This window comes from Bufo bufo, chromosome 5 (assembly GCF_905171765.1).
Source record: "Bufo bufo chromosome 5, aBufBuf1.1, whole genome shotgun sequence".
Classification (NCBI taxonomy): Eukaryota; Metazoa; Chordata; class Amphibia; order Anura; family Bufonidae; genus Bufo; species Bufo bufo.
The window spans coordinates 314,078,105-314,106,025 of record NC_053393.1 but is presented as its reverse complement, the minus strand read 5'-3'; the positions used below and the strand labels follow the sequence as shown (position 1 = coordinate 314,106,025).

The window sequence follows — 27,921 nt, the reverse complement described above, 5'->3', positions numbered from 1 at the left end:
CGGATCAATATGGTGCAGTGGCTGGTGACAAAGTTAGCTGCTGTCTTGTTAATGAGGCGAGCAGATTCGAGGGAGACAGCCTAAAGATATTTAAAAGGAGCTGGATTTCCCCCTAGAAGGCTCTGGAGAAAAGGCTCTGTCGGAACTGATTGGACCAAGTGCAGGCTTTATCGATCCAGGAGCTAGCAAAGGTCAGGTGGAGAGCTGAGCCTGCAGCAACAGAGGCTGGCTTAGAAATGGAATCAACCTTTTTGTCCATGGGATCACAAAGTAAAGCAGTGTCAACAGAAGGGTGGCGACCTTGACAAAGCATGCTCTTGGGGGAAGGCAGACATCTGTCAAGGTGTCACTATTACTTGAAAAAAAGCTAGGCAAAATACCTATTGGAAGGTGTCCTTGACCGCCCCCTACATGGTAAAAGATCGCATGGAATTAGACTAGAGGACAGGTGGTTCTGCCAGTAGTAGCCCTGTCTGCAGAGGGGCTCCTGGAACTAATAGTGTGAGACCCTAGGCTGCTTGTGGGATCTGCTACTGGAGACAGAACATGACTGTTCTCAAAAGTATTCTTTGGGGGAGAGCTGGCTCAGCAGCAATTTTGGTGGTTAAGCACTCCAGGGTCTCAACCACAGATTGGAGGAGCCAGAAAAGGTTTCCTATGGCCTGGGTAAAGGATAAGGTCTGATCCAGGGGAGCCTACGCCTGGGCAGGGGGATCAAGGGGCATCCTGGCAGGGTCTGGAGAAAGGTACTGTGTGCCGATGGGCTCATGCCCTTGTAAAATACATGGTGACCATGAATGGGCCTAGGTGCCTGTTGTGGTTTTCCAGGGAGGAGGACATGGAGGCTAGAAAGAAAGGGAGATAGATTCCTGAGGAAAAAGGGGACTAGACCAGAAGACTAGCCTACCGGTTCCAAGACGGTGTGTCCCACCAAATGCAGGCTGCTGCAAGTGCTTTTGCTACTGTCCGCAGGTGCTGGAAGACATTCCTGAGGCCACTCAGGGAGAAGGTGCTGCAAGTACAAGAACCAGCAATGGTGAAGGAACTTGTGGTGGAGGGCAGAAAACTCTTCCCACAGAGAAAGCCTGTGGTTGCTCAGGATTACAAACGAGCCGAGCATCTCAGGAAAAAAAAACAGGAAAGCAAAGTCCATTGTGGCCCAGAGATGAAAAGTTCTCCTGGTGGGAAGTGTGTGTTTGTGTGTGCATGGGGAAGGGGGAAATGGAAATGATACAAAAATGAGGTAGGCGAAGGCAGTGGGGTAGAGGTGGGCTACAACAAGGAGAATTCTATGAACCTGAGGACACGTAGAAAGACAAGGTGACCCATTTAGTAACCTCACCATGTGGCAAGTCAGTTAGTTCTCACAAGGGGATGCCACTTGGGTGTCAGCCCACAATGCGGATCACCCTGCTGCAATAAAAGTATGAACAAATGAAGGAAAAAACAAAAAAAACTAAATACAGACCTGATCAAAGAGGTTGCGTCTGCCTCCTACAGACACTAGCCTAAAACGGATTAGCTTAGTGTCTTCGGAAATGGTATAGCCCACCAAGGCGGAGCCAACACTTGTATTCCTAGTTTCAGGGCCTATTCCCATGATGCTGTGTCCCCTATGTCATTAATGAGAGGTTTTCTGGGATGTAATACTGATGGCCTCTGCTTAGCACGATACCAGTAACCCTCTATATGGAAGAATCTGAAGTCCATGCTGGATTTCCAGAGCTCCTTCATTGTCGTAACCGACACATTCATGTCATAGATCTGTTTGGCATTACAGCTGTCCCCCATTAAAGTGCATAGGGCAGAACTGCCTTACTAGTTATCAAAACAATACAATGTGTTGGTAGACATTCTGGAAAATTGATAGATTCACACTTGAATAAAACATTAAATGAAAAAATAATAAATACTTTATTCAGTTTCTAACATCTTAAAACAGGGCAACTGCCCAAACGCACTGAATCAGGCAAAAAGTGTAGGTCGCAGTATCACCGGGGAAAAAAAGTAAATAGATTACCCAGTAGTGTATTGCTGCTGGAGTGATTAAAGCATTTGGATTGCACACCTTACCCCCCCTTTTTTTTTTTTTGATGTTAGTAACTGAATTAAGTATTTTTTTAGCATTTAACATTTTATTCAGGCGAGAACTGCCATACTAGACACAATTGCCACTGCAGAGGGTATTAGTGAAAGCTGATCTGTAGAGGATCACAAATAAAGGGTCAATTTATTCCAAGCTTAGACCATCAATGTTAGGTTACATAAAACCCTTCAGCACTGCATCCTAGACATACACTGGGAAGATATTCCGAAGTACACCTCCAACAGAAAGCTCTCACCTGTGCCACTGTATTGGTAAAAGCCACCTACTGGTTTAAAAAAATAAAAATAAAAAACCACCATCTCTCTCTCACAGATGCAAGATATGGGCTGTATACTAAAGGTCAACACAAAACTATAAATACATTTGGCAAACCAGTTTTTTTTTTTTTTTTTTAAACCTTTCCACTCTAATAATTGCATGCCCTTGCTGAGCGCTAATGTCAAAATATTAAAATGATCAATGGAAATGTTTAAAAAATATATATATATGTATAATGTGTGATATGGGATATCCAACAATGGCACATTGTATGGAAAAGCATAGACCCTTCTCTATTAGCCACTGCTGAAAAAGGGTCTGGTTTATCTAATGAACGAAGTCAGATCACGCCATCCCAGAACTAGAGCTTGTTTCAAAGGCACAGCTTATAAACGAAGCCTAGAACTCCTGTTAAGGGATCCATGTAGTTTGGAATCACTGGATTTTTGTACTTATCGTAAAATCCCTTTCTCGTTGAAAGCATTTAGGGACACAGCACCAGGGCTATATGCCCAGCTACCACCAGGAGGTTCACACTAAAACACAGGCACCAGTTTAACCAGTTGGTACCAACAGCAGTAGAGAGACAAAGAACTAAAATACAAAAGGTAAAACCAAACCAACAAATGTCCTGAACATGGAGAACCAGTAACAGCAGATTGGGCACAGGAAACATACAAGGGATTTTACAGCAGTACAAAAAAAAATCTGTTTTCTTTTTAATAATACTGGGGGACACAGTAGCATGGGACATTGTAGAACATCTATGCAAACTACCTAGTACACATCCTCCTGCAGAACAAAGAAAAATTGCAAACACAGGCTTGTGGCCTTGCAGAAGCTAAAGCCTGATACATAGAGGTCTACGACATCTTTAGCAGAATGTGTGGTCACCTGGAGTGGAGGGGCCTGACCCTTACCTATGCAGGCGTCCTTTAAAGCAGTGCTCCCACAAAAATGTTTATTCTCTGACCTGTTAGAAAGGTACAGGTTGTAAATTGTGGTGAAGTAACCTTCTTACTAGTGATTAAATTTGTGGTTTAAAACCTCCCTTCTGATCCTCAGCTGTGTCATGTGTCCAAATGACAAATTAGGAAAGCAGTTATTTCTCTATTCATTCCTATGAGACTGCCATTTAGGCTTCCATAGGAATACATAGAGAAACTGGCTTCCTGTCCACACATAAGATGCAGTGTCATTTTGAAAGTCAGTGTTGGTCACAGGAGACAGCTGAGGATCAGAACAGAGGGGATAACTCGTAAATACAGTCACTGGCAAGAAGACTACCTTCACTACAGTTTACATCATGTACCTTTCTGACAGGTCAGAAAGAACAGAATAATTTTTTTTGTAGGAGCTTTAAAAGCAGGCCAAATCCAACAGGAGATGAATGACTTGGGGACCAGCATGCTCTTGCGAGGCCAAACAAAACGGCAGGTCACTGACCGCTCGATTCTCACCACCTGGACAACATCAAGGTAGTGAAGGGACCTCTCCCACAGATGAGGGGGGGGGGGGTTAGGAGAGAGATGGAAGAACAGTGTCCTCATTGATGTGAAAGTAAGAGACCTCCTTCTGAAGGAAGGATGGGGAGGACAGAGTAGCACATTGTCCCTTTAAAGGACAAGAAATGGGACTTACAAGACAAAAAAATAATAATAAAGACCTTGCAGGAAAGAAGGCGAAGAGAGACCTCCCACAATGGTTCAAGGGGAGAAGACTGGAGAACATCTAGGTCCAGGTTCAAATCTCAGTGTTCCACAGGTGGGCGAAAAAAGAGGACACAGTAAGCCTCCCCTAAAGAAAAGTCTTAATCTGAGTGTGAAAAGCCAAAGACTGCTGAAAAAGAAAGAATAAGAGAGATGAGGCCTTTAAGAGATGCCAGACTATGTTCCAGCCCAGACTGGAGAAAATACAAAATGCAGGGGATGGAAAAAACCAAATAAAAAATTAATAAATCAAATTATGTAACTTGTAAGACTCGCAAGAGGAAATATAGGCCCTCCATGTGTGATGGTAAATTTTGGCACTGAGGCTTACGTCTGAATGACAAGGTTTCATAGTCTTTCTGACCCTAAAACTGCTGCCAAACAGCCATGACGTTAGAGCAGGGATGGCCAACCTGAGGCTCTCCAGCTGTTGCAAAACTACAACTCCCAGCATGCTCAGACTGCCTACAGCTATCAGCCTACAGCAGGGCATGGTGGGAGTTGTAGTTTTACAACAGCTGGAGAGCCACAGGTTGGCCAAGCCTGGAATAGAGGATCTAAGGAAAGGAGGTCTGGCTGAAGAGGAAGGGGCCACAGAAAGTGCACGAGAAGGAACACGAGACCTGTATGCCAATTCCAAAAAGGCCAGTCTGGATCCAGAGAAAGCCGGAACGCCCTCTGAAAGGAGATGCTTGAGTACATGAGGAAAAAGTGGAAAAGGAGAAAAGAGATACAGAAGAATGAACTGAGACGAGGGAACTACCAGGGTGTCAACAGCTATGGCATAAGGATCCTGAAACTTTGCGATGTAAGCTAGCAACTTGTGATTCAGAGAGGAGGCAAAAAGATCAACATGATAACACAGCTAAAGAAACACCTAGGGGGGGGAATTTCCCTGATCCAGAATCTGGCGACTAACGAAGTCGGCGCCAAATTGTCCACATTGGGATTGTGGACAACTGAAAGAGGGCATGTTTCGCTGTCTGCCTCAGGGGTTGAGAGGCTTCCCCTATTGCTGCTCCGTTCCTTGTACCCCTTTGGTGGTTCAGTTAAGTCAAAACCTTGGAATTTTCAATCTGGTTTCTGACTGGGAGACCCCAGAGTTGATGAGTCCAATGAGAAAGTGTTAAGAATACTGCCTGAAGCTCCAAAAGTTTAAAATGCATGGAGGACTCCACCATGACCCAGAGACCTTAGTCTGTAAGAGGCCCAATCATCATTCCCTAACCAGTGAAACTGACATTGGTGGAAATGACCTCCAAGTGAAGAGGAAGACTTGCCTAGGGTTACGAGAGAGCCACCAGTAAAGGTCTTAACTAGAGATGAGCGAATTTCATATTTTAAAATTTGTTTGCCCTTAGTTTGGTGGTAAAAGCAGAATTGCATTATGGATGCACTACGGAACATAATGCAATTCCATGATGGAATGCATAACGGAATGCCTTTAGAGGCATTTCGTTATACATTCCGTCATAAAAGAGGTCTATGGCCTGCATAACGGATCCGTCCCATTTCAGTTATGCAGGAGAGTCCAACCAGCTAATTATCGGGAAGGAAGCGTTCCCGACAACTGCCTGCTCGATAGTGGAGGTGAAGCGATCTCCTCCACAGCAATTGCATTTGCTCGCCCTCATACAGCTGAATTGTTTCTGGGCAGTAGTGCTGTTTAGACAGCACGATCTGCTGCCCAAAAATGATAATTTACTAGCCTGCACGAACAACAGTTGCTTGTTCATCAGGTGATCAGCCACAGCTTTAAGCTTCATGCACACGTCCTTAGAACACGGACCGTGAGATACCAGCCTGGATTCCTGCTGAGTGCAGGAGCGCACGGAGTCATTGGTTGCGCACGGCATCATATCAATCAATGACGCCGTGCGCGCCTGCACTCAGCAGGAATCCAGGCCGGTATCTCACGGTCCGTGTTCCACGGACGTGTGCATGAGGCTTTAGTCTGGCTGATTGTCTGGAACGAAATGTTCCCGATAATATGCCCGACTGTCTGGATGTGTAAACTGGATGTGTTTTATGAGGGGGGGGGGGGATCTCCTTTTTCTTTGATGTTGTTCTCCCTCCCTGGTTTTGTTAAGGCAAACCAAGTGTCCAACTTTTCCACGTTACAAATAAATAAAAATCTGCAAAAGTGTGCCGTGCATTTGTATTCAGCCACCTGTACTCTGATGACCCTAAATAAAATCCAGTCATATAAGGGCTGCATGAGGATAGAAGCATCAGAGATCCAGGGCCTGCAGTAGGAGATGAGTCCCAGAAAGGTTTGCAGCTGATGAGGAGTGTCCGGGAGTTGGATGTCAGAGATAGCCTTCTTCCTCGCCTCAGTTAGGTGCTTGTGACCTTGAGAGATGCAATGACCTAGGAAGACAACTTTGGGGAGACACAGTTGTAGTTTGGCTTGTGAGACTCGACATCCAGCAGAGGCTAAAAACTGGAGAAGTGAGACAGATTTGGTCATGCAGATTTGGGGAGAGACCGCACAGAGGAGAAGGTCATCCACATACTGGAGGAGTTCCACATCCGGGTGATCTGCTTGCCAGGGTTGCAGAACAGAGGACATAGCCTTGCTGAAGCAGGAAGGGCTGTTTTGAGCCCCTTGAGGCATAACAGTCCAGGTGTACTGTTTGCCTGCATGTGTGAAAGCAAAAAGAAACTGACATTTCTCATGTAAGGGTACAGAAAAGAATGCATTGGCCAGATCAATGACAGTGAAAGTAGTGGCAGTGGGTGGAATGCCAGCAAGGGGTGTGTGCGGATTGGGGACAATAGGTGTCTCAAGAACAGTAGCCTCATTGACAGCTCGGAGGTCCTGCACCATGCGGTACGTTGGAGGCTGTCCTTTCTCCCTTTTCTTCCGTACTGGGTAAAGGGGTGAGTTACAGGGAGAAGTAGTGATCTTGATTGGCCCATTCTGCAGGAGGGCCTGCACCTGGAGGGTAATAGCATCCTGTTGTGAGATAGAAAGCGGATATTACGCTTTGTATGGCAGAACCTTGGGATCCTTCAGGGTCACAGTGACCGGTGGGACATTGAGGCGTCCGATATCATGGGGTCCTTTGGTCCAGAGAGTATTGGGGATGAGGTGCAAAATGGTTTGCAGCGAATCCCCTTGTTCATATGAATCAGTGCAGAATTTTATTGTCAGACATCCAGCAGCCGTGGGTGTCACATAATTTGAGTGAAAACCACAAAGACCAAGAAGCAAGACAGTTTCTTATCAGAAAGAGGATCTTAAACTAACACAGCAGAAACTAACATTTCTGTGAAAAGAAAAAAGGTGGGGGTCAACTGATCCCCCGTAGCTGTCCTGCAATGTGGTGGAATGATCTGCTAATCTTGCTTTCGCCCATTTGTCTGTAATTGTTCTATAAAGAATTCTCCAGACTCATGATCCCGGGGGTCAAAGTTAGCACCTTTAAGTTCAGGGATGTGGATTTGATCCATTACCAGTGTGGAGTATTCACCTGTCTTGTTTTCCACTATACTTTGCAGGTCTAACCATGTGCACCCATAGGTTTGGTGCACTTGAGACAGTTTCCTGAAAAAGGGCATGGGATGGGTCTCAGGGTCAGGCAGTAAATTCACTATGGTGAATAACTGTTGAGGGGATGTGGATTCTGCAGCACCGTCTGCATCCCCCTGTTCTGCTTCATCAGGTTGCCCCCCTACCATTATAGGAGTAAGGGTGGCAGGTGAGTGTGGTAGCATGAATGTACCGTCCGGGTTAACCATGGGGTACAAGGTAGTAGGAAGGGGCAAGGGTGACATAGGAGTGACGGAGGGGGGGGGGGGGGCCCGGACCGAATGATATTAAAGGTCCGTTCATGGGCGTTGCCTGGGGACAAGATGGCGCTGTAGCTAACACGGGAAGTGATGGGACGTGCCGGGGAGTAGTTACCAAGGTGTGGTTTTGTGGGTGGGGAGCCCCACAGTGAAGGCACGTATTTCGGGAGGAGGGATTCTGTTGACCACATGTTTTGCAGGTCCACCCACCTGCTTTCTTCCCGGCGCCATTTATAGGGTGTTGGCAAGTCATGTATCAATGCAACACCAGGTTTACAGAAATATCTCTGTCTTTTCTCATCCAAATTTTGTTCTCCCCCCCGTCTGTTCAAATTCTTTACTACAGTCCAACCACACACGGACCATGTCTGTCAATTTATCATCTTCTAACTTCCCCCTCTTCTCGTTTAACAACACTTGCCAGGTGGCACTACAAAGGATGCCTCCTTTACAGACACTATAACTCTTCTCCAACTTAGTTAATCCTTTTATGAAACGTTTGCCTCTCCTGTCCGCCACGTACTGTTCAGGAGAACAGTAACCCTTCGGGACACTTTCCTCATTTCCCATTATCTGGATCCTTCACCTTGTTCTGGACAACACAGAAACCTGATATAACACGTTGAGCCTAATGTCCTACACACTCTGGGTAGACACTGGCCGGTCTCCTCCCTTCTGTCGCCTCTCGGTCACAACACCAGGGTGACCGATTGAGACAGGCACTTTAGGAGACCTTTGGGTTTCTATCAGTCTGTGTTTCCGTTACAAAGGGTCGCACATTAAAAACAATAAACCACAATACATCAAGGAAGAACCCTTGCGTACTGTCTAATCGTCTCTCGCACCTACTGGAGCCGCCTAAAGACCTCTGTATAAAGTAATCACTGGACGTGAAGACCTTTGAGTCCCGGCAGCACACTCTGGGCTACCCCGAACCGCTCTCCACCCATCTGTGATCGTCCCCTTTATGGAGATTTGAGTCAGACGCCGGGCTGAACTCCGATACAGGCACACAGGAGAACTCCGTGTCTCAGTCAGTGATACTTGTCAACAGGGTCTTCACAACTTTATAGGCACAACACAGTACATCAAGACTTTAAAAAACATATGGGGTTCTTACTTTCATGCCCTCGAGGACGTCCCAGACTGCTTCCGCACCCCTCCCTCAGACGAACTCCAAGAGGCTACACCAGGGGACACTTTATAGGCAAGATGACTCAATTTTCTCACCTCATATCACGGGTTGCGATCCCGGTGTCCGTTAGTGCGCCTCTCCTCGTCTGGTCTCTGGGGGTACGGGAACAGAGGGTCCAATCCTCGAGCCCCACGTTGGGCGCCAAAATTGTTCTGGTTCTGGCCAAGCTGCCAGTTCGGTTGATGTACTGATCCAAATCAATTAGTGTACGTGCACGGAGAGATCAAACTGAGACAACCCACAGCACGGGGTTAAACAGGATCTCTGCTTTATTTTCTGAAAACAGCATAATACATAGGTTTTACGACAGGGAGAGGTGGGAGGGGGTGAGTGAAAGATAAAGTATATCTTCCCTATTGGCTACAAACACTGTACTTTTTCTGTAACCTTCACAGCTCAGAGTAAATTCCTCCCCCCTCCCTCCTGGCTCGTGGGAGAAACCGTTACTTCTTTCTACTTTCTAACTGCTTGCTTGAGCTGAACGGAAACCTCTTTGTAACTGCTTGCTTGAGCTGAACGGAAACCACAAAGAAACACATGATAAAACACAAAGTAAGATTCTAGTTTATAGGTGTTGGCTGAATGCCTGGCCGCCATCTTAGCTAAACATAGTCCTCAACAAGCAAGTATCCATTTTGTATTAATAGTCCATAACAACCAATTGCCTTCAGAAGTCACCTTCTGTAATAAGTAAATAGAATCTAGCTTCAGGTAATTTATTCTCAGTATAACCATAGCTGTTCTGTGAAAACCTCAGAGGTTTGTTAGTGAACATTAGCTATAAAAGAGCATCATGAAAACCAAGTAACACACCAGACAGATCAAATATAAAGTTGTGGAGAAGTGTAAAGCTGGGTTAGGCTATAAAAAAAAAATATATATATCCCAAGGTCTGAACATTTCACAGGGCACTGTTAAAATCAGGGCTGTGGAGTCGGAGTCTGAGTCGAGGAGTCGGAGGCAATATTGGGTACCTGGAGTCGGAGTTGGTAAAAATGAACCGACTCAGACTAAATTTAAATTGGAATAAAAAAAAATTTAATTAAAAAAAAGCACGTTTAAATGTCCCAATTCACAAAAAGTTTAAATTAATTAACTTCTCTACTGTAAGAATAAAGGCCAATGCATGCAGTGCGTCACGTTACCGCAAAACGAACACGTTAAGTGACAGTGAAGAAGCATGCTTTTCATATGCTTCACTATATGGTACGCAACACACAGTTAAGGAGCGGCAATACTTACACTTTCCATTGTGTTGTGTTCCGCTGTTACAGGGAACGCAACGCCCATGGTTAACCTAGCCTCTCACTGATAACTGATTAAGTAAAAGAAGTTGAAAAGTATGATCGCTCATCAAAACTTACTGTAGAAGAAGCAATCCTTGTTTATCCAGAGATCATTAGTGATGTGGCCAGAATTGTTACTGCAATGCCACCCACCCAAGTCAGTGTTGAAAGATTATTTTCAGCTCCAAAAATAATAAAGTCTGATTTAAGAGCCTCTATAAAAGAGAATCTGGCAGAGGCAATTCTCTTCCTTAGAACTCTACATTGAATGGATTTTAAATTGCATTTGCTATAACTACATTCCAAGATTAATATAAACCATTTCTAGATTTTACAGATTTTGTTTCTGGTTCATATAGATGAGCTTTGTTTTTGTTCTAAAACAACCAAATAATGTGGTTTGCATTTTTGAACTGGTAAAGTTCCTGATCTTTATGCCTGCTGCTACTATCCAGCCACTTGATAAAAAAATAAAACTTTGTTGTTTTCATTGTGTTTGTCTTTTGCTTCCTAGCCAGTAGTTCTGTGGTAATGACATGTATGTTGCCTTTCTTTCCTTCAAGGAATGTATAAAACACATTTGCATATAAAATCCATCATCCCCAAAATGGAAGAATTCTGGCACAACTGCAAACCTACTAAGACATGGCCATCCACCTACAGTAAACTGACAGCCCAGGCAAGGAGAGCACTAATTAGATAAGCAGCCAAGAGGCCCATGGTCACTCTGGAGGAACTGCAGAGATCCACAGCTCAGGTGGGAATATCTGTCCACAGGACAATTATTAGTAGTGTACTTCTCAAATCTGGCCTTTATGGAAGAGTGGCAAGAAGAAAGCAATTTTTGAAAGCAAGTCATAAGTAGGCCTGTTTGCAGTTTGCCACAAGCCATGTAGGGGACACAGCAAACATGGGGAAGAACGTGCTCTAGTCAGATGAGTCCAAATTTGAAATTTTTGTCCTAAATGCCTAACGCTATAGTGGAAATCTAACATTGCACATCAACCTGAACACACCAATCCCACCGTGAAACAGTGGTGGCAGCACCATGCTGTGGGGATGCTTTTCTTCAACAGGGAAGCTGATCAGAGTTGATGGGAAGATAGATTGAGGTAAATAGAGGTAATACTGGAGGAAAAACTGGCAGAAGCTGCAAAAGATCTGAATTAAAATGCACACCATGCTTTCCATATTTTTATTTATTAAAAATGTTGAAAACCTACGGACTCTATACTAAAACCAAGTAGACTAGTGCCTGTGGGTATTGCCCACCTGGGCACAGCCAATACATTCTTTGTCTCCTGGTGGCAGCTGGGCATATATTCATGGTGCTGTGTCCAGCAACAATGCTAAGAAATGAAAGTATATAAGCAGGTTTATTTCCATTTGCAAACCTAAGATGACCTAGTCAAATTATTTATATTTGTCTGTATCAGACGCAAAATACTGATGTATAGTATGTCAGACATAACATGGCATAAAAAAAGAGAAAAAGTCTAACATAAAAGTGTGTCAAATAAATTATATGCACCATTTTCAATTCAATTCTCAACAATTCATGCACCTTCCAACACCATTGATAAATCTTCCATTTTTTGTCCTTATTCTTCAGATTGTCAACCTGAATAATTTCATAGATTAAGGTTTATAATAAGAAAATGACTGATGGTTGAGCCTGTCCCTCTAAGACATTTTTACAATCATTTTAGGTTTTCTGTATACTTTGCACAAGGATCTATGAATTGGATGCAAGCTTGTAATTACTAATTGAGCACTAAACTTGTGATAATCAGATCATGCATTAGTGTAAGAATAAAAATTAGCAAAAATTCTGTGATAATTACCTGTGTTAAAAGTAACTGTGAGAGTCATATCTTTAGAAGCACTCCTTGATCGCTTTCTTGTTTCATGCTCCTTTGTGGTCGAGCATTTATCCAATGTGGACTGCCCTTCATCCTTGCATAAAGAAGAACTGGATGGTTTATGCTCTTTTTCATAGCATATAGACCTCCTTTTTTTGCGACTAAAATCTAAAAAAGTAAAAAACAATACATGACCACATATGACTGAACCATGGAATTTAAAACCTTAACTACCAAGTCCATTTGAGCATCAGGGCCCATAGGAATTTTTTCATTTTTGCATCACTGCATTCTTAATAGCCATAACTTTCTATGATTTTCGATTGAAAAACATGAAGATTTGTTTTTTTTTTGTGGGATGAGTTGCATTTTTCATTTTAACTTTTATTGACTCTATGGGATAGAGAAAAAATGAATTTCCCCTTCCTTTGGTTTTGTGTTTTACATTTGTGCTGTTCATTGTCATTTATATGGTGTCAATGGGGACAAAACTGAACAAACCAGAACGGAGTGCACCAGAATGAATTCTGTTCCAGTTTATTGCGTTCCTATGCCGGACACACAATTGCTGCAAACAGGAGCCACAAACTACTCAGGATCAGATGTTCAAGGGGCTGGGAGAAAGAAGATAGTCTCCCCTGTCCACAAGAATATCAGCAGATTGATTGCTAAGGATTGAAAAGACAAAAAAATAAATAAATATGGAAATGCTAAAGTGTTTAAAAGAAAATACCCCATTGCAGAGGAAGAATCTGCATCTAGACCCTTCAAAGGGACTCTGTCATCTAATTTTCACCACTTTAACTCAGAGCACTGCCCCACAGAAGATTTGCAGGCACATTCCAGACAAACCTGTATATACTATGTGTCCTTATTCCACATCCCGGAAAAGCACTTTTAGGGCTCGTTCACACGAACGTGTGAAGCCCGTGCTGTGGACGCAATGCACGGGCACCGTCTGTGGGGCAGGCGCATGGGGATCGCAGATCTATTCACTTGAATAGGTCAGCGATCCTTCCGTTCCGCAAAAAGATAGATCTTTTTGCGGTGCGAAAGCACGGAACGGAACACCAGAAATCACTCCGTAGTGCTTCCGTAGTGTTCCGTTCCACATCTCCGGACCCATTGAAATGAATGGGTCCGCATCTGTGATGCGGAATGGCCACGGAACGGTGCCCGTGTATTGCGAATTCACAAATGCAGTCCGCAATACAGCAACGGGCATCAGACGTTTGTGTGAACGAGCCCTTATTCTGCTGGAATACAGCTACTAAGTGCCCAGCTGAAAGTGAAAGTACAAACAGCTTTCACTCCTGACTCGATTTCTAACGGCTATATCTTCTGATATAATGGATATAATGCTGTGATTCTGGTATCGTTTGAAAGGTTGGAATAACAGCTTTCAAACAAGGTCATATTTCTAGTGGCTACCAATTCCAAGATATGAGCAACTAAAGCTGCCCTCACCTCTTCAGTCTGGTTTGCTTTGGGCACCTACGAGCTGTTTTCCAGCAGAAGAAAAGTGCTTTTCCTGAACATGGAATACAGACACAAAGTGCACACAGGTATGTCTGGAATGTGTATGCAGTGCTCTTCGATATATTGGTGAAAAAGAGCTGACAGACTCCCTTTAAAAACTTAAAAAGGGTCTTCTGCGAGATCTATGAATCCCTCCTTAAGCAGTCCTAGGAACCCCCAACTGCCATGTTCAGATCTGGTATTTCTGCTGCTTTTATGGCCAAAACTCTCTCCTTGCGTCTGAACCAATCAGAAGTCAGCCACATCTGCAGCTTTATCAAACGTTATTCGCAGAGCTGTCTTGGTAAAGAGCCTGGTCTGGTGATTCTTCTTCTAAGAGCCACATCTCCTGTGAAGGAGACAGACTTTGGATCAGTTCTAGATGATATTCTGGACAAAGCATCTGACAAAACGAGTTTCCTTCAGAATCTCCCTTTTCTTTCAACAAAGATGCTCCATTGGTGGCCAAAGACATAATAGACCTTACCAGAAGAAAGAGCACTGGAAAGTAGCAATCCAGCAAAGGGGAAAAGTTTCCTCTTTAACCATGAGAATCCCTCCTGTTAGTCAAACCAATCATGTCAGATGGCTCATGGAACGCAGACCAAAAAAAAAATTTTTTGTCCAGGCCTGGGAAAACATATCCACTTCCGTCCTTTCCATTAGCCAGTCAGAATACAAGCAGGACTTCATTCCTTGTCCCCCACGCAGATTGACAAACAAGTAGCTACTATGAAGATAGTCAGCAGGCTTTAGGCTACTTTTACACTAGTGTTTTTACTGGATCCAGCAAAAATGCTGTGGTTTTCTTTCCGTCATGAGATGCGGAGCAAGACTGATCCGTCTTGGCAATGTTAAAGATAATACAACTGGATCCGTTCATAATGGATGCAGATGCTTGTATTATCAGTAACTGTAGCATTTTTGCTGGATCCAGTAAAAACACTAGTGTAAAAGTAGCCTAAAGCCTGCTGACTATCTTCATAGTAGCTACTTGTCGAAACTATGTGTAAAAAATTTATTATATTATATAAATATATATATATATATATATATATATATATATATATATATATATATATATATATATATATAATAAATTTTTTACACATAGTTTCGGCACGTAACTTTGCAGTCTTGGTGTTAATTCACACACAATGGAAAGTTCATATAACATGAGTCACCTTGCTTGCAGTTCTGCCTCCAGTAGTCCACAGCAGGCTTTAGGGGGCCTGTTTCCCCAGCGTGTGGCTCTCTGCCTCCTAAACATGCAATATATGATCTATACATAAACAGCATCTAATGTACAATCAGAGGCTCTTCGCAAATAGATTTTGATTAAAAATCTAAAAACCTCAAGACTAATGGGAACCTCTAAACCGCTCTCTATGCAGTTCACGGTCATCTAAATTAAAGGGGGTATCAGAGAGTATAAAAATATCCCCCAATATGCCAGACCCTCCACATTGAATATACTTACCCGGGTCCCCGCACTGCTGCTGCAGCTTCTCCCGTGCGCAGATGAAACCATCCTGTGTCGGGGGCAGTCAATGGCAGGAGTTCACGGGGAGAAGCTGCAGCAGCGGTGCGGAAACCAGGAGAGGCGCAGGGTGTGGGGACCCAGGTAAGCATATTCAATGTGAGGGGCCTGGCATATTCGGGGCATTTTTATACGCTCAGATAACCCCTTTAAAGGAGAATGGAACCCATAAAGATAATGACTGCTACCATTATCACATCTCCAGGTGAGAGGTGCACTCCCTGCTTTTTATGGGTTCCACTCCTTTTATTTAGATGCTCATGAACAGCAGAGATATATTCCCATCCATATTGAAGTCATCTTGTTGGAGGGCATGGATATTTTTGTATCACAATCTATTTGCTAAGAACATGATTGTACGATAAATGGGGTGTTCGTTTATATATGGATCATATCAATAGAATGCTGCTACATCTGAGTATTTGAGGAAGCACCAATTAATTCAGTTTCAGTTGCAATATATACACAGATGTTAAAGGGGTTGTGCTGTTAACGCTAGCTCAATGTGAAGAGCATTTTGCAGTTAAGTATTTTTGCAATTACATATTGTTCCCACAATTGCACTATTTTCAGGCTCTTGCCCCTGCACAAGTGCCCTCCCTAGCTTGTTGCCCTACAGTTTCCCATGGACACAGCCTTTAGTTTGGTACCGAGTTCAGATTGAGCATGTGTGTCTCTTCATGTTCACCGCTCCAATTGTCTCTTGCTGTTAACAGAGGAGGCTGATCATCGCTCCTCCTCCCTGTCACAGCACAGAGGAGGCTTCACTATATAAGTTAAGCCTTCTCTCCACTCCCTCAACCTTCTCCCTGCTGTGACAGAATCAGCGCGATCTAGGACGATGACTGCACATGCCTGACCATAGGAGTTCAGCCTTCTCTAGGGATTGATGTCCGGCCAATTCTCTGCATTTTTCCCGAATTGCGGCTGGATCTCCGCTGGAGCCATTTATACAGGGGCGTAGCTAATGGCTCATGGGCCCTGGTGCAAGAGTTCAGCTTGGGGCCCGCCTTCCCTCAGTGCTTTGTGGCCGGGGGCAGGAAGCACAAGGCCTTCGTGCTGCCCAAGGCAAAAATTTAAACAGCACCCCCTTGAGCCAGAGGTGTAACTTGACCAGCATGCACTTTCTATAATACTGGTGTCTTCTTATGGACCACAAGGGTCTTTGGGCCCCCTCAGGCTCCTGGGCCCAGTAGCGACTGCTACCTCTGCACCCCCTATAGCTACGCCCCTGCATTTATAGTTAAAGGGGTTATCCAACCCCTAAATGACCTGCCAAATGTCGCGGCCTTCTATTGGCTATTGGATGTTTTGATCCGAGCTACAGGGAGATGCAGCGGCAGCCGTGCAGGAATCCAGAGTGATGCAGGGACCAAAAAAAACAAACCAATAACCGCACAAAAAAGGAGGAAAACACTCATAAAATATATGTAGCTTTATTAATACATGAGATTACTATACAACAACATAAGGCACCTGGTCATGGGAGGAAGGGACGCCCCGTGTATCGGAGCAACGGTCCCCCACCCTCACATGCACCGCACTGACAAGGGAACAAACCAGAACATCCAGAGTGATGCGGGTGCCGGGAAGAAGGTAAGTATAACGTATATGAGGGGCCTCGCATTGGGGAGGGGGATTCATTATAGGGGTTAGATAACTGTTGCATCCGGCAGTGCCAAATCTGGAGAATTTGGCAGGCTGTTCTCTACCGAAACAGCATGATTGAATTGCTGCTGCAGGCATGAAACTAGCCTTAGCCAGCATTGTATAGGTCTATTTAGTTTGCTGTTTATGTGTGGTTAAAAAATATCCACAGTGAGATCCGCAGCTGGCCCCATAACATTGACACCTGCAGTGCCTGTATAACAGTAACAGACAGATCCCCCATAACAGTGACCTCCACAGCGCCCCCAGTCCCTGAATTGACCTCCACAGAGCGTCACCACCATAATGATGGTGGGATAAGTAAAGCACACACACAAGCCTGAAAGCAGTGCTTGGCGGAGTTCTACACGCAAAGGGCCATAGTGTGCTCATGGGAATTTTCATTTTGAGTGCTATACTACACAGGTAAATCATGTGCTCCAGGGTGCAGGAACTCCCAGAAAAGCTTTTTAAACAGCCAGTACTAAAGAAACAGCGGAGGTGCAAAAATGGGACAGGAGAAAGCTATGGATACACAACTAGAGAATTGATGCATTTATTACATGTCTTGCAAAAGTCTTACTTGGCACAAGACCTTTAATGATCAATTTAGGAGAATGCGGAAATTAGAAATTCATCTGAAATTACTGCCCTTTTGGATTAATTTTTATTTATTTAAAAATATGGATAAGTATAAGCAATGTTAGCAAATTACCATAAAACAGAGATATGCATTCAGAGAGCCAAATACCTGAATGTCTTGAATATTTTCCTTCAGAGTCTTCCCTACTTTGCTCACGTTTATAGTACTTTTCCTGCAAGTAAAAACATATCCCATTCTTAAGATGCATTAAAGGGGTTGTCTCACTTCAGCAAATGGCACTCGTCAATGTATTGTGATCGTGTACACGGCTTCCTTTGCTGGCTTGATTCATTTTTCCATCACGTTATACACTTCTTGTATACAGGGGTTATGGCCACTGGGACAGGAGCTGTTGTGCATGAGTGCCAATGTGAGCTCCCACAGTCCTGCCAATGCTTTTTCTTATATTGTGCAAGAACAGCCGCCGCTGCTGGATTCCAGGGTGGTCGTAACCATGGAAACTAGCAGTGTATAATGTGATGGAAAAATGCATCCAGGCAGCAAAAGAAGCAATATGGACAATTACAATACATTAGTAAGTACCTTGTATTAAAGGGGTTCTCTGGGCTCTCTTATATTGATCACCTATTCTCAGGATAGGTGATCATATCAGATCAGCAGCGGTACAATACCCGGCAGCCCCGCCAATCAGCTGTATGAGGAGACGGCACAAGTACCATCTCTATTGAAGCTCACCACTGCTGTCTATGGCAAAGTAGCAGCAGAAAGAGAGAAGGGAGTTCAGCAGGGGAGTCAGGTGTTGGACCCGCAACAATCGGATATTGATGACCTATACTGAGAGCCAGAAGAACCCCCTTTAACTTTATCTACATGATAAATGTAATTTGCGGTAGTGAAACAACCCCTTTAAAGGGAATTCATTATTTCTGATTACGCATGAAGCCGACGGAACAGTAAGCTTACAGTTCTCGTAAAGTACTTTTATAGTGCAAAAATGGTGAGAGGGAGAAAAATTGCTGTTTGCAATAATGTTAGGCCTCTTTCACACTTGCGTTGTTGGGATCCGGCGTGCACTTCTGTTGCCGGAGGTGCCCGCCGGATCCGGAAAAACGCAAGTGTACTGAAAGCATTTGAAGACGGAGCTGTCTTCAAAATGCTTTCAGTGTTACTATGGCACCCAGGACACTATTAAAGTCCTGGTTGCCATAGTAGGAGCGGGGGAGCGGTATACTTACAGTCCGTGTGGCTCCCGGGGCGCTCCAGAATGACGTCAGAGCGCCCCATGCGCATGGATGACGTGATCCATGTGATCACGTGACCCATGCGCTTGGGGCGCCCTGACGTCACTCTGGAGCGCCCGGGGAGCCGCACGGACGGCAAGTATACTGCTCCCCACTACACTTTACCATGGCTGCCAGGACTTTAGCGTCCCGGCAGCCATGGTAACCACTCTGAAAAAGCTAAATGTCGGCTCCGGCAATGCGCCGAAACGACGTTTAGCTTAAGGCCGGATCCGGATCAATGCCTTTCAATGGGCATTAATTCCGGATCCGGCCTTGCGGCAAGTCTTCAGGATTTTTGGCCGGAGCAAAAAGCGCAGCATGCTGCGGTATTTTCTTCGGCAAAAAAACGTTCCGTTCCGGAACTGAAGACATCCTGATGCATCCTGAACGGATTTCTCTCCATTCAGAATGCATTGGGATAATCCTGATCAGGATTCTTCCGGCATAGAGCCCCGACGACGGAACTCTATGCCGGAAGAAAAGAACGCAGGTGTGAAAGAGCCCTAAGGCTACTTTCACACTTGCGGCAGAGAGATCCGGCAAGCAGTTCCGTCGCCGGAACTTCCTGCCGGATCAGGCAAAATGTATGCAAACTGATGGCATTAGTAAGACTGATCAGGATCCTGATCAGTCTTAAAAATGCCTGATCAGTCGAAAAAATGCATTGAAATGCCGGATCCGTCTTTCTGGTGTCATCCGGCAAAACGGATCCGGCATTTATTTTTTTTCACCTTTTTTTCAATCTGCGCATGCGCAGATCGGAAGGACGGATCCGGCAGTTCGGTATTCTGAATGCCGGATTCGGCACTAATACATTCCTATGGAAAAAAATGTCGGATCCGGCATCCAGGCAAGTCTACAGGTTTTTTTTGCCGGAGATAAAACCGTGGCATGCTGCGGTTTTCTTTTTTGCCTGATCAGTCAAAACGCCTGAACTGAAGACATCCTGAACAGATTACTCTCAATTCATAATGCATGGGGATAAAACTGATCAGTTCTTTTCCGGTATAGAGCCCCTGTGACGGAACTCTATGCCGGAAAAGAAAAACACAAGTGTGACCCTTAGAGTGAAAAGATCGTTTAAGGGATTCCCTAGGAGTGATTTAAATGGAAGCTGTCACCATAAAAATCCAGTGCCTTCTGCCCACAGCATGTTGTAGAGAAGGAGGAGCTGAGCAGATTCATATGTAGTTCTGTAGGAAAAGATTCCGTATAACTTTTAGTTCATTTATTTAAATTCCTGCTCAGTCAAGGAGGCGGTCCTATCAGTGATTGACAGCTATCTGTGTATGCAGTCATAGATGGAGGCTGTCAATGATGGGATCTCCTACTTCTCAGACTTCAAAGCCCAGAATAAGGAAGAATATAAATGAAGGAAGACCAGTTTACGCTGAAATTTTTCCTATAAAAAACTATATATCAATCTGCTCCTTGTCTATAACCTGATGTCTGCAGCTCAGATGCCACGTTCAGTGTGACAGGTTCCCTTTAAACTGGATGTCAGTAACCTGGTCTATAATGTGAGCAGGACTGGATGCCTCCAATTGAGGGGGCACAGCGTCAATACACACTACACCCTGGCTCTTGCAGGATTGCATCATTATCATCTATTGTAGTCCAGCGTAGTGAGGCCCCACTCCATCACCCCCCCCAGGCAGCTCCAAGTCCTGCTCACATTTCTGGAGAGGTTGCCTCTCCTAAAATGTCTGTTTCAGCAACTAGTTGAAACCCCAGGCAATAACTCTGCAGCAACAATTCTTAGGACTACGTTGTACTAGGGGTGGGCGATATAGACGATATAGGCGATATGCGATATAAATTTGTGCCACGATATGGATTTTGAGCATATCGCCTATATCGCCGGACCGCGATATGATCCTGAGCCTGCACAGTGGAGAAGGAGAGAGTCCCTCCCTCCCCACTGTGCGCGGCTGCCGCTGACCACCAATGACAAAAGAGGAGGAGGGGAGGGACTGACCGTAAATCATTGAGTTTTCACGATCTCAGTGAGCGCGTGAAAACTCAAATCCGATGGTATATTCTAACCCCCAGGCGTTCCCATGGTGACAGGGACGCTTGCCTGGGGGTTAGAATATACAGGGCCACGCCGCTGACAGTAGAACATTTAAAAACTAATCAGTAACTAACTTTATTAATTGGTGATCTCTTTACTGTATACCTTACTAGGTCTTAGCTCCGGTAACAGCAGGCAGTGCGGGCGGGCGGCGCTCACTCACTGACGTCACGCGCCTGCTCCTCCCACTAGGATGGCACCGTTTAGGGGAGGGGGGGGGTGTCTGTGGATGGCACCGTTTAGGGGAGGGGGGGGGGATCTGTGGATGGCACCGTTTAGGGGAGGGGGGGGGGTGTCTGGGTGGCACCGTTTAGGGGAGGGGGGGGGTGTCTGTGGATGGCACCGTTTAGGGGAGGGGGGGTGTCTGTGGATGGCACCGTTTAGGGGAGGGGGGGGGATCTGTGGATGGCACCGTTTAGGGGAGGGGTGTCTGTGGATGGCACCGTTTAGGGAACGGGGGGGATCTGGGGATGGCACCGTTTAGGGGAGGGGGGGGGGATCTGGGGATGGCACCGTTTAGGGGAGGGGGGGGGTGTCTGTGGATGGCACCGTTTAGGGGAGGGGGGGGTGTCTGTGGATGGCACCGTTTAGGGGAGGGGGGGGGGGGGATCTGTGGATGGCACCGTTTAGGGGAGGGGGGGGGATCTGGGGATGGCACCATTTAGGGGAGGGGGGGGGGATCTGGGGATGGCACCGTTTAGGGGAGGGGGGGGATCTGGGGATGGCACCGTTTAGGGGAGGGGGGGGATCTGGGGATGGCACCGTTTAGGGGAGGGGGGGGGGTGTCTGTGGATGGCACCGTTTAGGGGAGGGGGGGGGATCTGGGGATGGCACCATTTAGGGGAGGGGGGATCTGTGGATGGCACCATTTAGGGGAGGGGGATCAGCTCCCTGCTGCTGTGTGCACAAAGCACAGGGCAGCAGGGGGAGTGTAAAGTCCTATTCACCCTAATAGAGCTCTATTAGGGTGAATATGACAAGGGTTCTACGTTCTAGCCCTTAAGGAGACTAATAGTTATTAAATAAAAAGTAAAAAAAAAGTTTAAACACGCCCCCCCCAAATATAGAAAACAATATATCGCGATATATATCGCATATCGCACATGCTTAAAATTATATTGCAATATAGATTTTAGGCCATATCGCCCACCCCTACGTTGTACCATTCCTTTTTGAAGTTATGAATGAATTTCTAGCAGTTTGCAATGAAGGTCCAGATTACCAATTCCATTGGGGGGGGGGCAGATATCCCTGCACAGTCTGCCACTGACAGCACAAATTGGGTAATGTGGACATCCTTGCCCATTCAGATATTGCTAGAAGTTTTGTAAGGCTCTGTCCAGCCCCATTCACTATAATGGGAACCTGCAGAGATGGGGCCGCATTCCAGCAAATATGCAGAGGATCGGCCAGGGAAAAAGAAAAAAAAAAATAAATAAAAAAAAAAAGAAGTGCAGCGTTTTTTCTCCGGGCAATTCTCAGTATTTTTGCCAGAACAAGGATCTTCACCAGTCGCCCTTTATAGCGAATGGGGACGGACAAATCCTTACAAACTTCCGGTAATGCCAGAATGCACAGCGACCCGGCAGGCTGTTCCCTGCAAAATCGTCACCAGTAGTGTGCAACTAGCTTTCTAGCAAATTGCTAGAAAGAATAATGAATGAATGGACCAACAAGTAGTTGCTGAAAGAGACATGTCAGGACAGGTTACAGGTCCTCTTTAAATATCCAAATGTGGTGTACAGTTCCTACTGCTTCTACATAGCCTGTGTGCACTACTCTAATCAAAAGATTTTTTTTTTTTTTTTAAAGAAATAAAAAATAAAGGAAAAATACCTGTCTTGGCTTTGTGTTAATGTTAAACACATTCACTGCTGATTCCAACTCCTCAGTCAGATTCTGCACAAGTTCGGCCTCTTCTGGAGATGTAATCACAAGGGTTTCCTTTGAATTAAAAAGATTACAAATTATGAAAATACTTCTGTAACACAAAGATAACTTGTCAGTTATACTCCTTGCAAAAAGCATATTCTCAAAATTATAGAAAATAAAAAACAAGATCACATTTATGTATTTGGCTACCTTAGCCCCTTGAATATCTGCGTTTTTTTGGTTTTGCATTTTCATTTTTCTTCCCCATCTTTCCAGAACCATAACTTTTTTATTTTTTCGTTGGCATATCCGTATGGCATACAATGTAGTAGGAAGCAGGGGGGGGGGGGGGGTTACAAATGTGGTGCAATTGGAAAAAAATAAAAATGCAATTGTGGGTATGGTTTCCACGATGTTCGCTATGCGACAAAACTGACCTGTGCCCTTGTGTAGGTTTTTTTATGTTTTAATACTTAAAAAGTAAAAACTTTGAAAGTAAATCATTATATATAGTCACGTCTACTGAGCTGTGTGGGGGGCTCATTTTTTGCAGGACAATCTGTAGTTTGTATTGATACCATTTGGGTGTGTGCATGACTTTTGAATTAAATGTTTTTGAACGTTCAAAAAAAGTTTGATGAAAAAATGGTGAATCGGCAATTTAGATTTTTCCTTTTCCGTTAATACAGGCATTTTTGGACTCTGCAGCGCCCATTACGTTTACTTTTTTTTATTGTTTATGTATTTTTTTTTATTCTACAGAAAGTGGGATGTCACTTAAGCAAATGGCGCTTATTAAAATATATATAAAAAATTAATACAAGCCACCCACTTACTAATGTATTCTTATTATCCATATTGCCTCTTCTGATGGCTGGATTCATTTTTCCATCGCATTATACATAGCTCGTTTCCATGGTTACGACCACCCTACAGTCCATCTGGCTGTGCTTGCACACTATTGAATATAGCACCAGCCTATGTGAGCTCCCACAGTACCAGCCACCAGAGAGGCCAGCACTTTTTCCTATAATGTGCAAGCACGGCCAACACTGATGGATTGCAGGGAGGTCGTACCCATGGAAATGGGCAGCATATAACGTGATGGAAAAATTAATCCAGCCACCAAAGCAATCAACATGGATAACAAGAATACATTAATAAGTGGCTTGTATTATCGTTCCCTACATGATGGATGCCACTTGCACCAACCCCTTTAAATGCCTGCAATTGTTGCAAATACATTATTGCCGCCCGCAGATATGAGCGCAAACGGGTGCCACGTTTAAATGCCATTCCTGCATCGTACATGTATGCCGCTGGGAGTCTAAGAGTTAGTTCACACAACTAAATTTTGAAAAACTTGCTTAAAGGGGTTAAAGTTAATAGGTACAAGCCACTTACTAATGTATTGCTTCCTTTGCTGGCTGTATTCATTTTCCATCACACCATACACTGCTAGTTTCCATGTTTACAACCACCCTGCAATCCAGCCTATGTGAGCTCCCAGGATCCCGGCCAGAGAGGCTGGCATTTTTTTCCCCCCTATAGTATGCAAGCATGACCACTGCTGCTGGTTTGCAGGGTGGTAAGTAACCATGGAAAAGAGCAGTGTATAACTTGATAGAAAAATTAATCTAGCCAGCAAAGGAAGCAATATAGATAATAACAATACATTAGTACGTGGCTTGTATTAACTTTCTCTACATGATAAATGCCACTTGCTGAAGTGACAAAACCCCTTTAAACCCATCAAGACCATTTCGCAAATATGACATGTTTCACTTTATTGGGTAATAACTCTGGAATGCTTTTACTCATCCAAGCTATTCTGAGGTTTTTTTCTTGTGACATATGTTCACGTTACTGGTAAATTTGAGTCAATGTTTTACCTTTATTTAAAAAAAAAATAATAAAGTATACAAAAATCCTAAATTTATGAAAAACTAGGAAAATTTCCCAAATTTTAATTTCTCTGCTTTAGAGATGTATAGGGATACATCATAAAATAATTATTATATATAGTCATTGCTTAGCATTCCACATTACGATTGCATCATTTTTATTTTTTTAGGACGTTAGAAGGTTTTAAATTTTAGAAGAAATTTTACATTTTTTAAGAATATTTCCAAACCCACTTCAGTTATGAAGTAATTTTGTAGGGCTTAGGCCTCATGCACACGACCGTATTTTTTCACGGACCGCAAAACGGGGTTCCGTTGGTCCGTGACCGGTTTTTTGTCCGTGGGTCTTCCTTGATTTTTGGAGGATCCACGGACATTAAAAAAAAAAGTCGTTTTGGTGTCCGCCTGGCCGCGCGGAGCCAAACGGATCCGTCCTGAATTACAATGCAAGTCAATGGGGACGGATCCGTTTGACGTTGACACAATATGGTGCAATTTCAAACATCCCCCATTGACTTTCAATGTAAAATCAGGAGTTAATATACCATAGGATCGGAGTTTTCTCCAATCCGATGGTATATTTTAACTTGAAGCGTCCCCATCACCATGGGAACGCCTCTATGTTAGAATATACCTTTGGATTTGTTACATCGTGAAACTCAGATCCGACAGTATATTCTAACACAGAGGCGTTCCCATAGTGATGGGGACGCTTCTAGTTAGAATATACTACTAACTGTGTACATAACTGCCCCCTGCTGCCTGGCAGCACCCGATCTTTTACAGGGGGCTGTGATCAGCACAATTAACCCTTCAGGTGCCGCACCTGAAGGGGTTAATTGTACGTATCATTGCCCCCTATAAGAGATCAGGGGCTGCCAGGCAGCAGGGGCAGACCCCCCTCCCTCCCCAGTTTGAATATCATTGGTGGCCAGTGTGCGCACCCCCCCCCCCCCCCCCTCTATTGTAATATCATTGGTGGCCAGTGTGCGGCCTCAGTCGACCCCCTCCCCCCCTCTATTGTAATTTCATTTGTGGCCAGTGTGCGCCCCCCCCCCCCTCTATTGTATTAATATCATTGGTGGCCAGTGTGCGGCCTCCCCTCTCCCCCCCCCCCTCTGCCCGATCATTGGTGGCAGCGGAGAGTTCCGATCGGAGTCCCAGTTTATTCGCTGGGGCTCCGATCGGTAACCATGGCAACCAGGACGCTACTGCAGGCCTGGTTGCCATGGTTACTTAGCAATATTACAATATTAGAAGCATCATACTTACCTGCTGCGCTGTCTGTGACCGGCCGGGAGCTCCTCCTACTGATAAGTGACAGGTCTGTGCGGCGCATTGCTTAATGATCTGTCACTAACCAGAGGAGCTCCCGGCCAGTCACAGACAGCGCAGCAGGTAAGTATGATGCTTCTAATATTGTAATATTGCTAAGTAACCATGGCAACCAGGCCTGCAGTAGCGTCCTGGTTGCCATGGTTACCGATCGGAGCCCCAGCAATTAAACTGGGACTCCGATCGGAACTCTCCGCTGCCACCAATGATCGGGGATGGGGGGGGGGGGGGGGGGGGGGGGAGAGGGGAGGCCGCACACTGGCCACCAATGATATTACAATAGAGGGAGGGGGGCCACACGCTGGCCACCAATGATATTACAATAAAGGGAGGGAGGGGGGCCGACGGAGGCCGCACACTGGCCACCAATGATATTACAATAGAGGGAGGGAGGGGGGGGGCCGGGGGAGGCCGCACACTGGCCACCAATGATATTACAATATGGGGGGGGGGGGGCCGCACACTGGCCACCAATGATATTCAAACTGGGGAGGGAGGGGGGTCTGCCCCCTGTTGCCTAGCAGCCCCTGATCTCTTATAGGGGGCTATGATATGCACAATTAACCCCTCAGGTGCAGCACCTGAGGGGTTAATTGTGCGGATCACAGCCCCCTGTAAGAGATCGGGTGCTGCCAGGCAGCAGGGGGCAGTCATGTACACAGTTCGTAGTATATTCTAACTAGAAGCGTCTCCATCACTATGGGAACGCCTCTGTGTTAGAATATACTGTCGGATATGAGTTTTCACAAAGTGAAAACTCATCTCTGAAAAAGCTTTTATACAGACAGATCTTCGGATCCGTCTGTATGAAAGTAACCTACGGCCACGGATCGCGGATGCCAATCTTGTGTGCATCCGTGTTCTTTCACGGACCCATTGACTTGAATGGGTCCGTGAACCGTTGTCCGTCAAAAAAATATTTTTTTTTGCATATTTCCATTTTAATCTATTTTTTTCGGTAACACAGTGAGGGTTTACAGCCAAACAAAACTCAATGGGGAGATTTATCAAACTGGTGTACAGTAGAATTGGCTTAGTTGCCCATAGCAACCAGATTCATTTTTCACATCTCCTTTGGAAAATGAAAGGTAGAAAGGTGGAATCTGATTTGTTGCAACTAAGTCCGTTCTACTTTCCACCAGTTTCATATATCTCCCCAATATTTATTACCCAGATTGTGCAGTTTGCAGAAACATCCCATATGTGGTCGTAAGCTGCTGTATGGACATACGGTAGAGCTCAAAAAAGGAAAGGAGCGCAATATTGTTTTTGGAAGGCAGGTTTTGCTGAAATGGTTTTCGGGTGCATTTCACATTTGTTGAGACCCGTATCAAAGGAAAACCCAAAAAGTGACCCCATTTTGGAAGCTTCAAGTAATTGATCAAGGGGTAAAGTGAATGCTTTGATCAATCAAGCATTTCAAAAGAATTTAGAAACACTTGACTGTGAAAATGAAAAATTACATTTTAAATTTCCAGTAAAATGTTGCTTTAGCCCCAAACTTTTAATTTCCACAAGGCATAATGGGAGAAACTGCACCACACAGTTTGTTATGCATTTGTTCCCGAGTACGGCAACACCCCATATGTGGTCATAAACTGCAGTTCGGGGGGCACGACAGCATTCAGAAGGGAATGAATGGCATTGGGATTTTCGAACATGGAATTTGCTGAAATTGTTTTTAGGGGCCATAACCTTTTTATTTTTTGTTGACCGAGCTGTATGAAGCTTGTTTGCTGCAGGACAAAATGTAGTTATTTTGTACCATTTTTTATGCTTTTTGTGTCTTTTTTTTGGGAGGTGTGCAAAAATTATAATTGTCATTGTTTTTTTTTATTTTTAATGAGGTTCCTCATAAAGTATATAGGATATGAATTTTTTTCTGTTGGTTGATACGGTTATGGAGATACCAAATTTATATAGTTTTTTTGT

General features: G+C 44.7%; 1 protein-coding gene across 1 annotated transcript in view; it reads right to left on the bottom strand.

Annotated features, from left to right (window-relative positions):
• The window catches only part of LOC121001209, a 119,013-nt gene that overhangs the window by 12,931 nt on the left and 78,161 nt on the right, over positions 1–27,921 (bottom strand). Inside the window, exons 12-14 of the mRNA XM_040432174.1 lie at positions 22,715–22,822; positions 17,669–17,732; positions 12,195–12,380 (exon numbers count right to left, since the gene is read on the bottom strand). Coding sequence (XP_040288108.1) covers positions 12,195–12,380; positions 17,669–17,732; positions 22,715–22,822 — 358 coding nt within the window. The remainder of the gene's footprint in view (positions 1–12,194; positions 12,381–17,668; positions 17,733–22,714; positions 22,823–27,921) is intronic.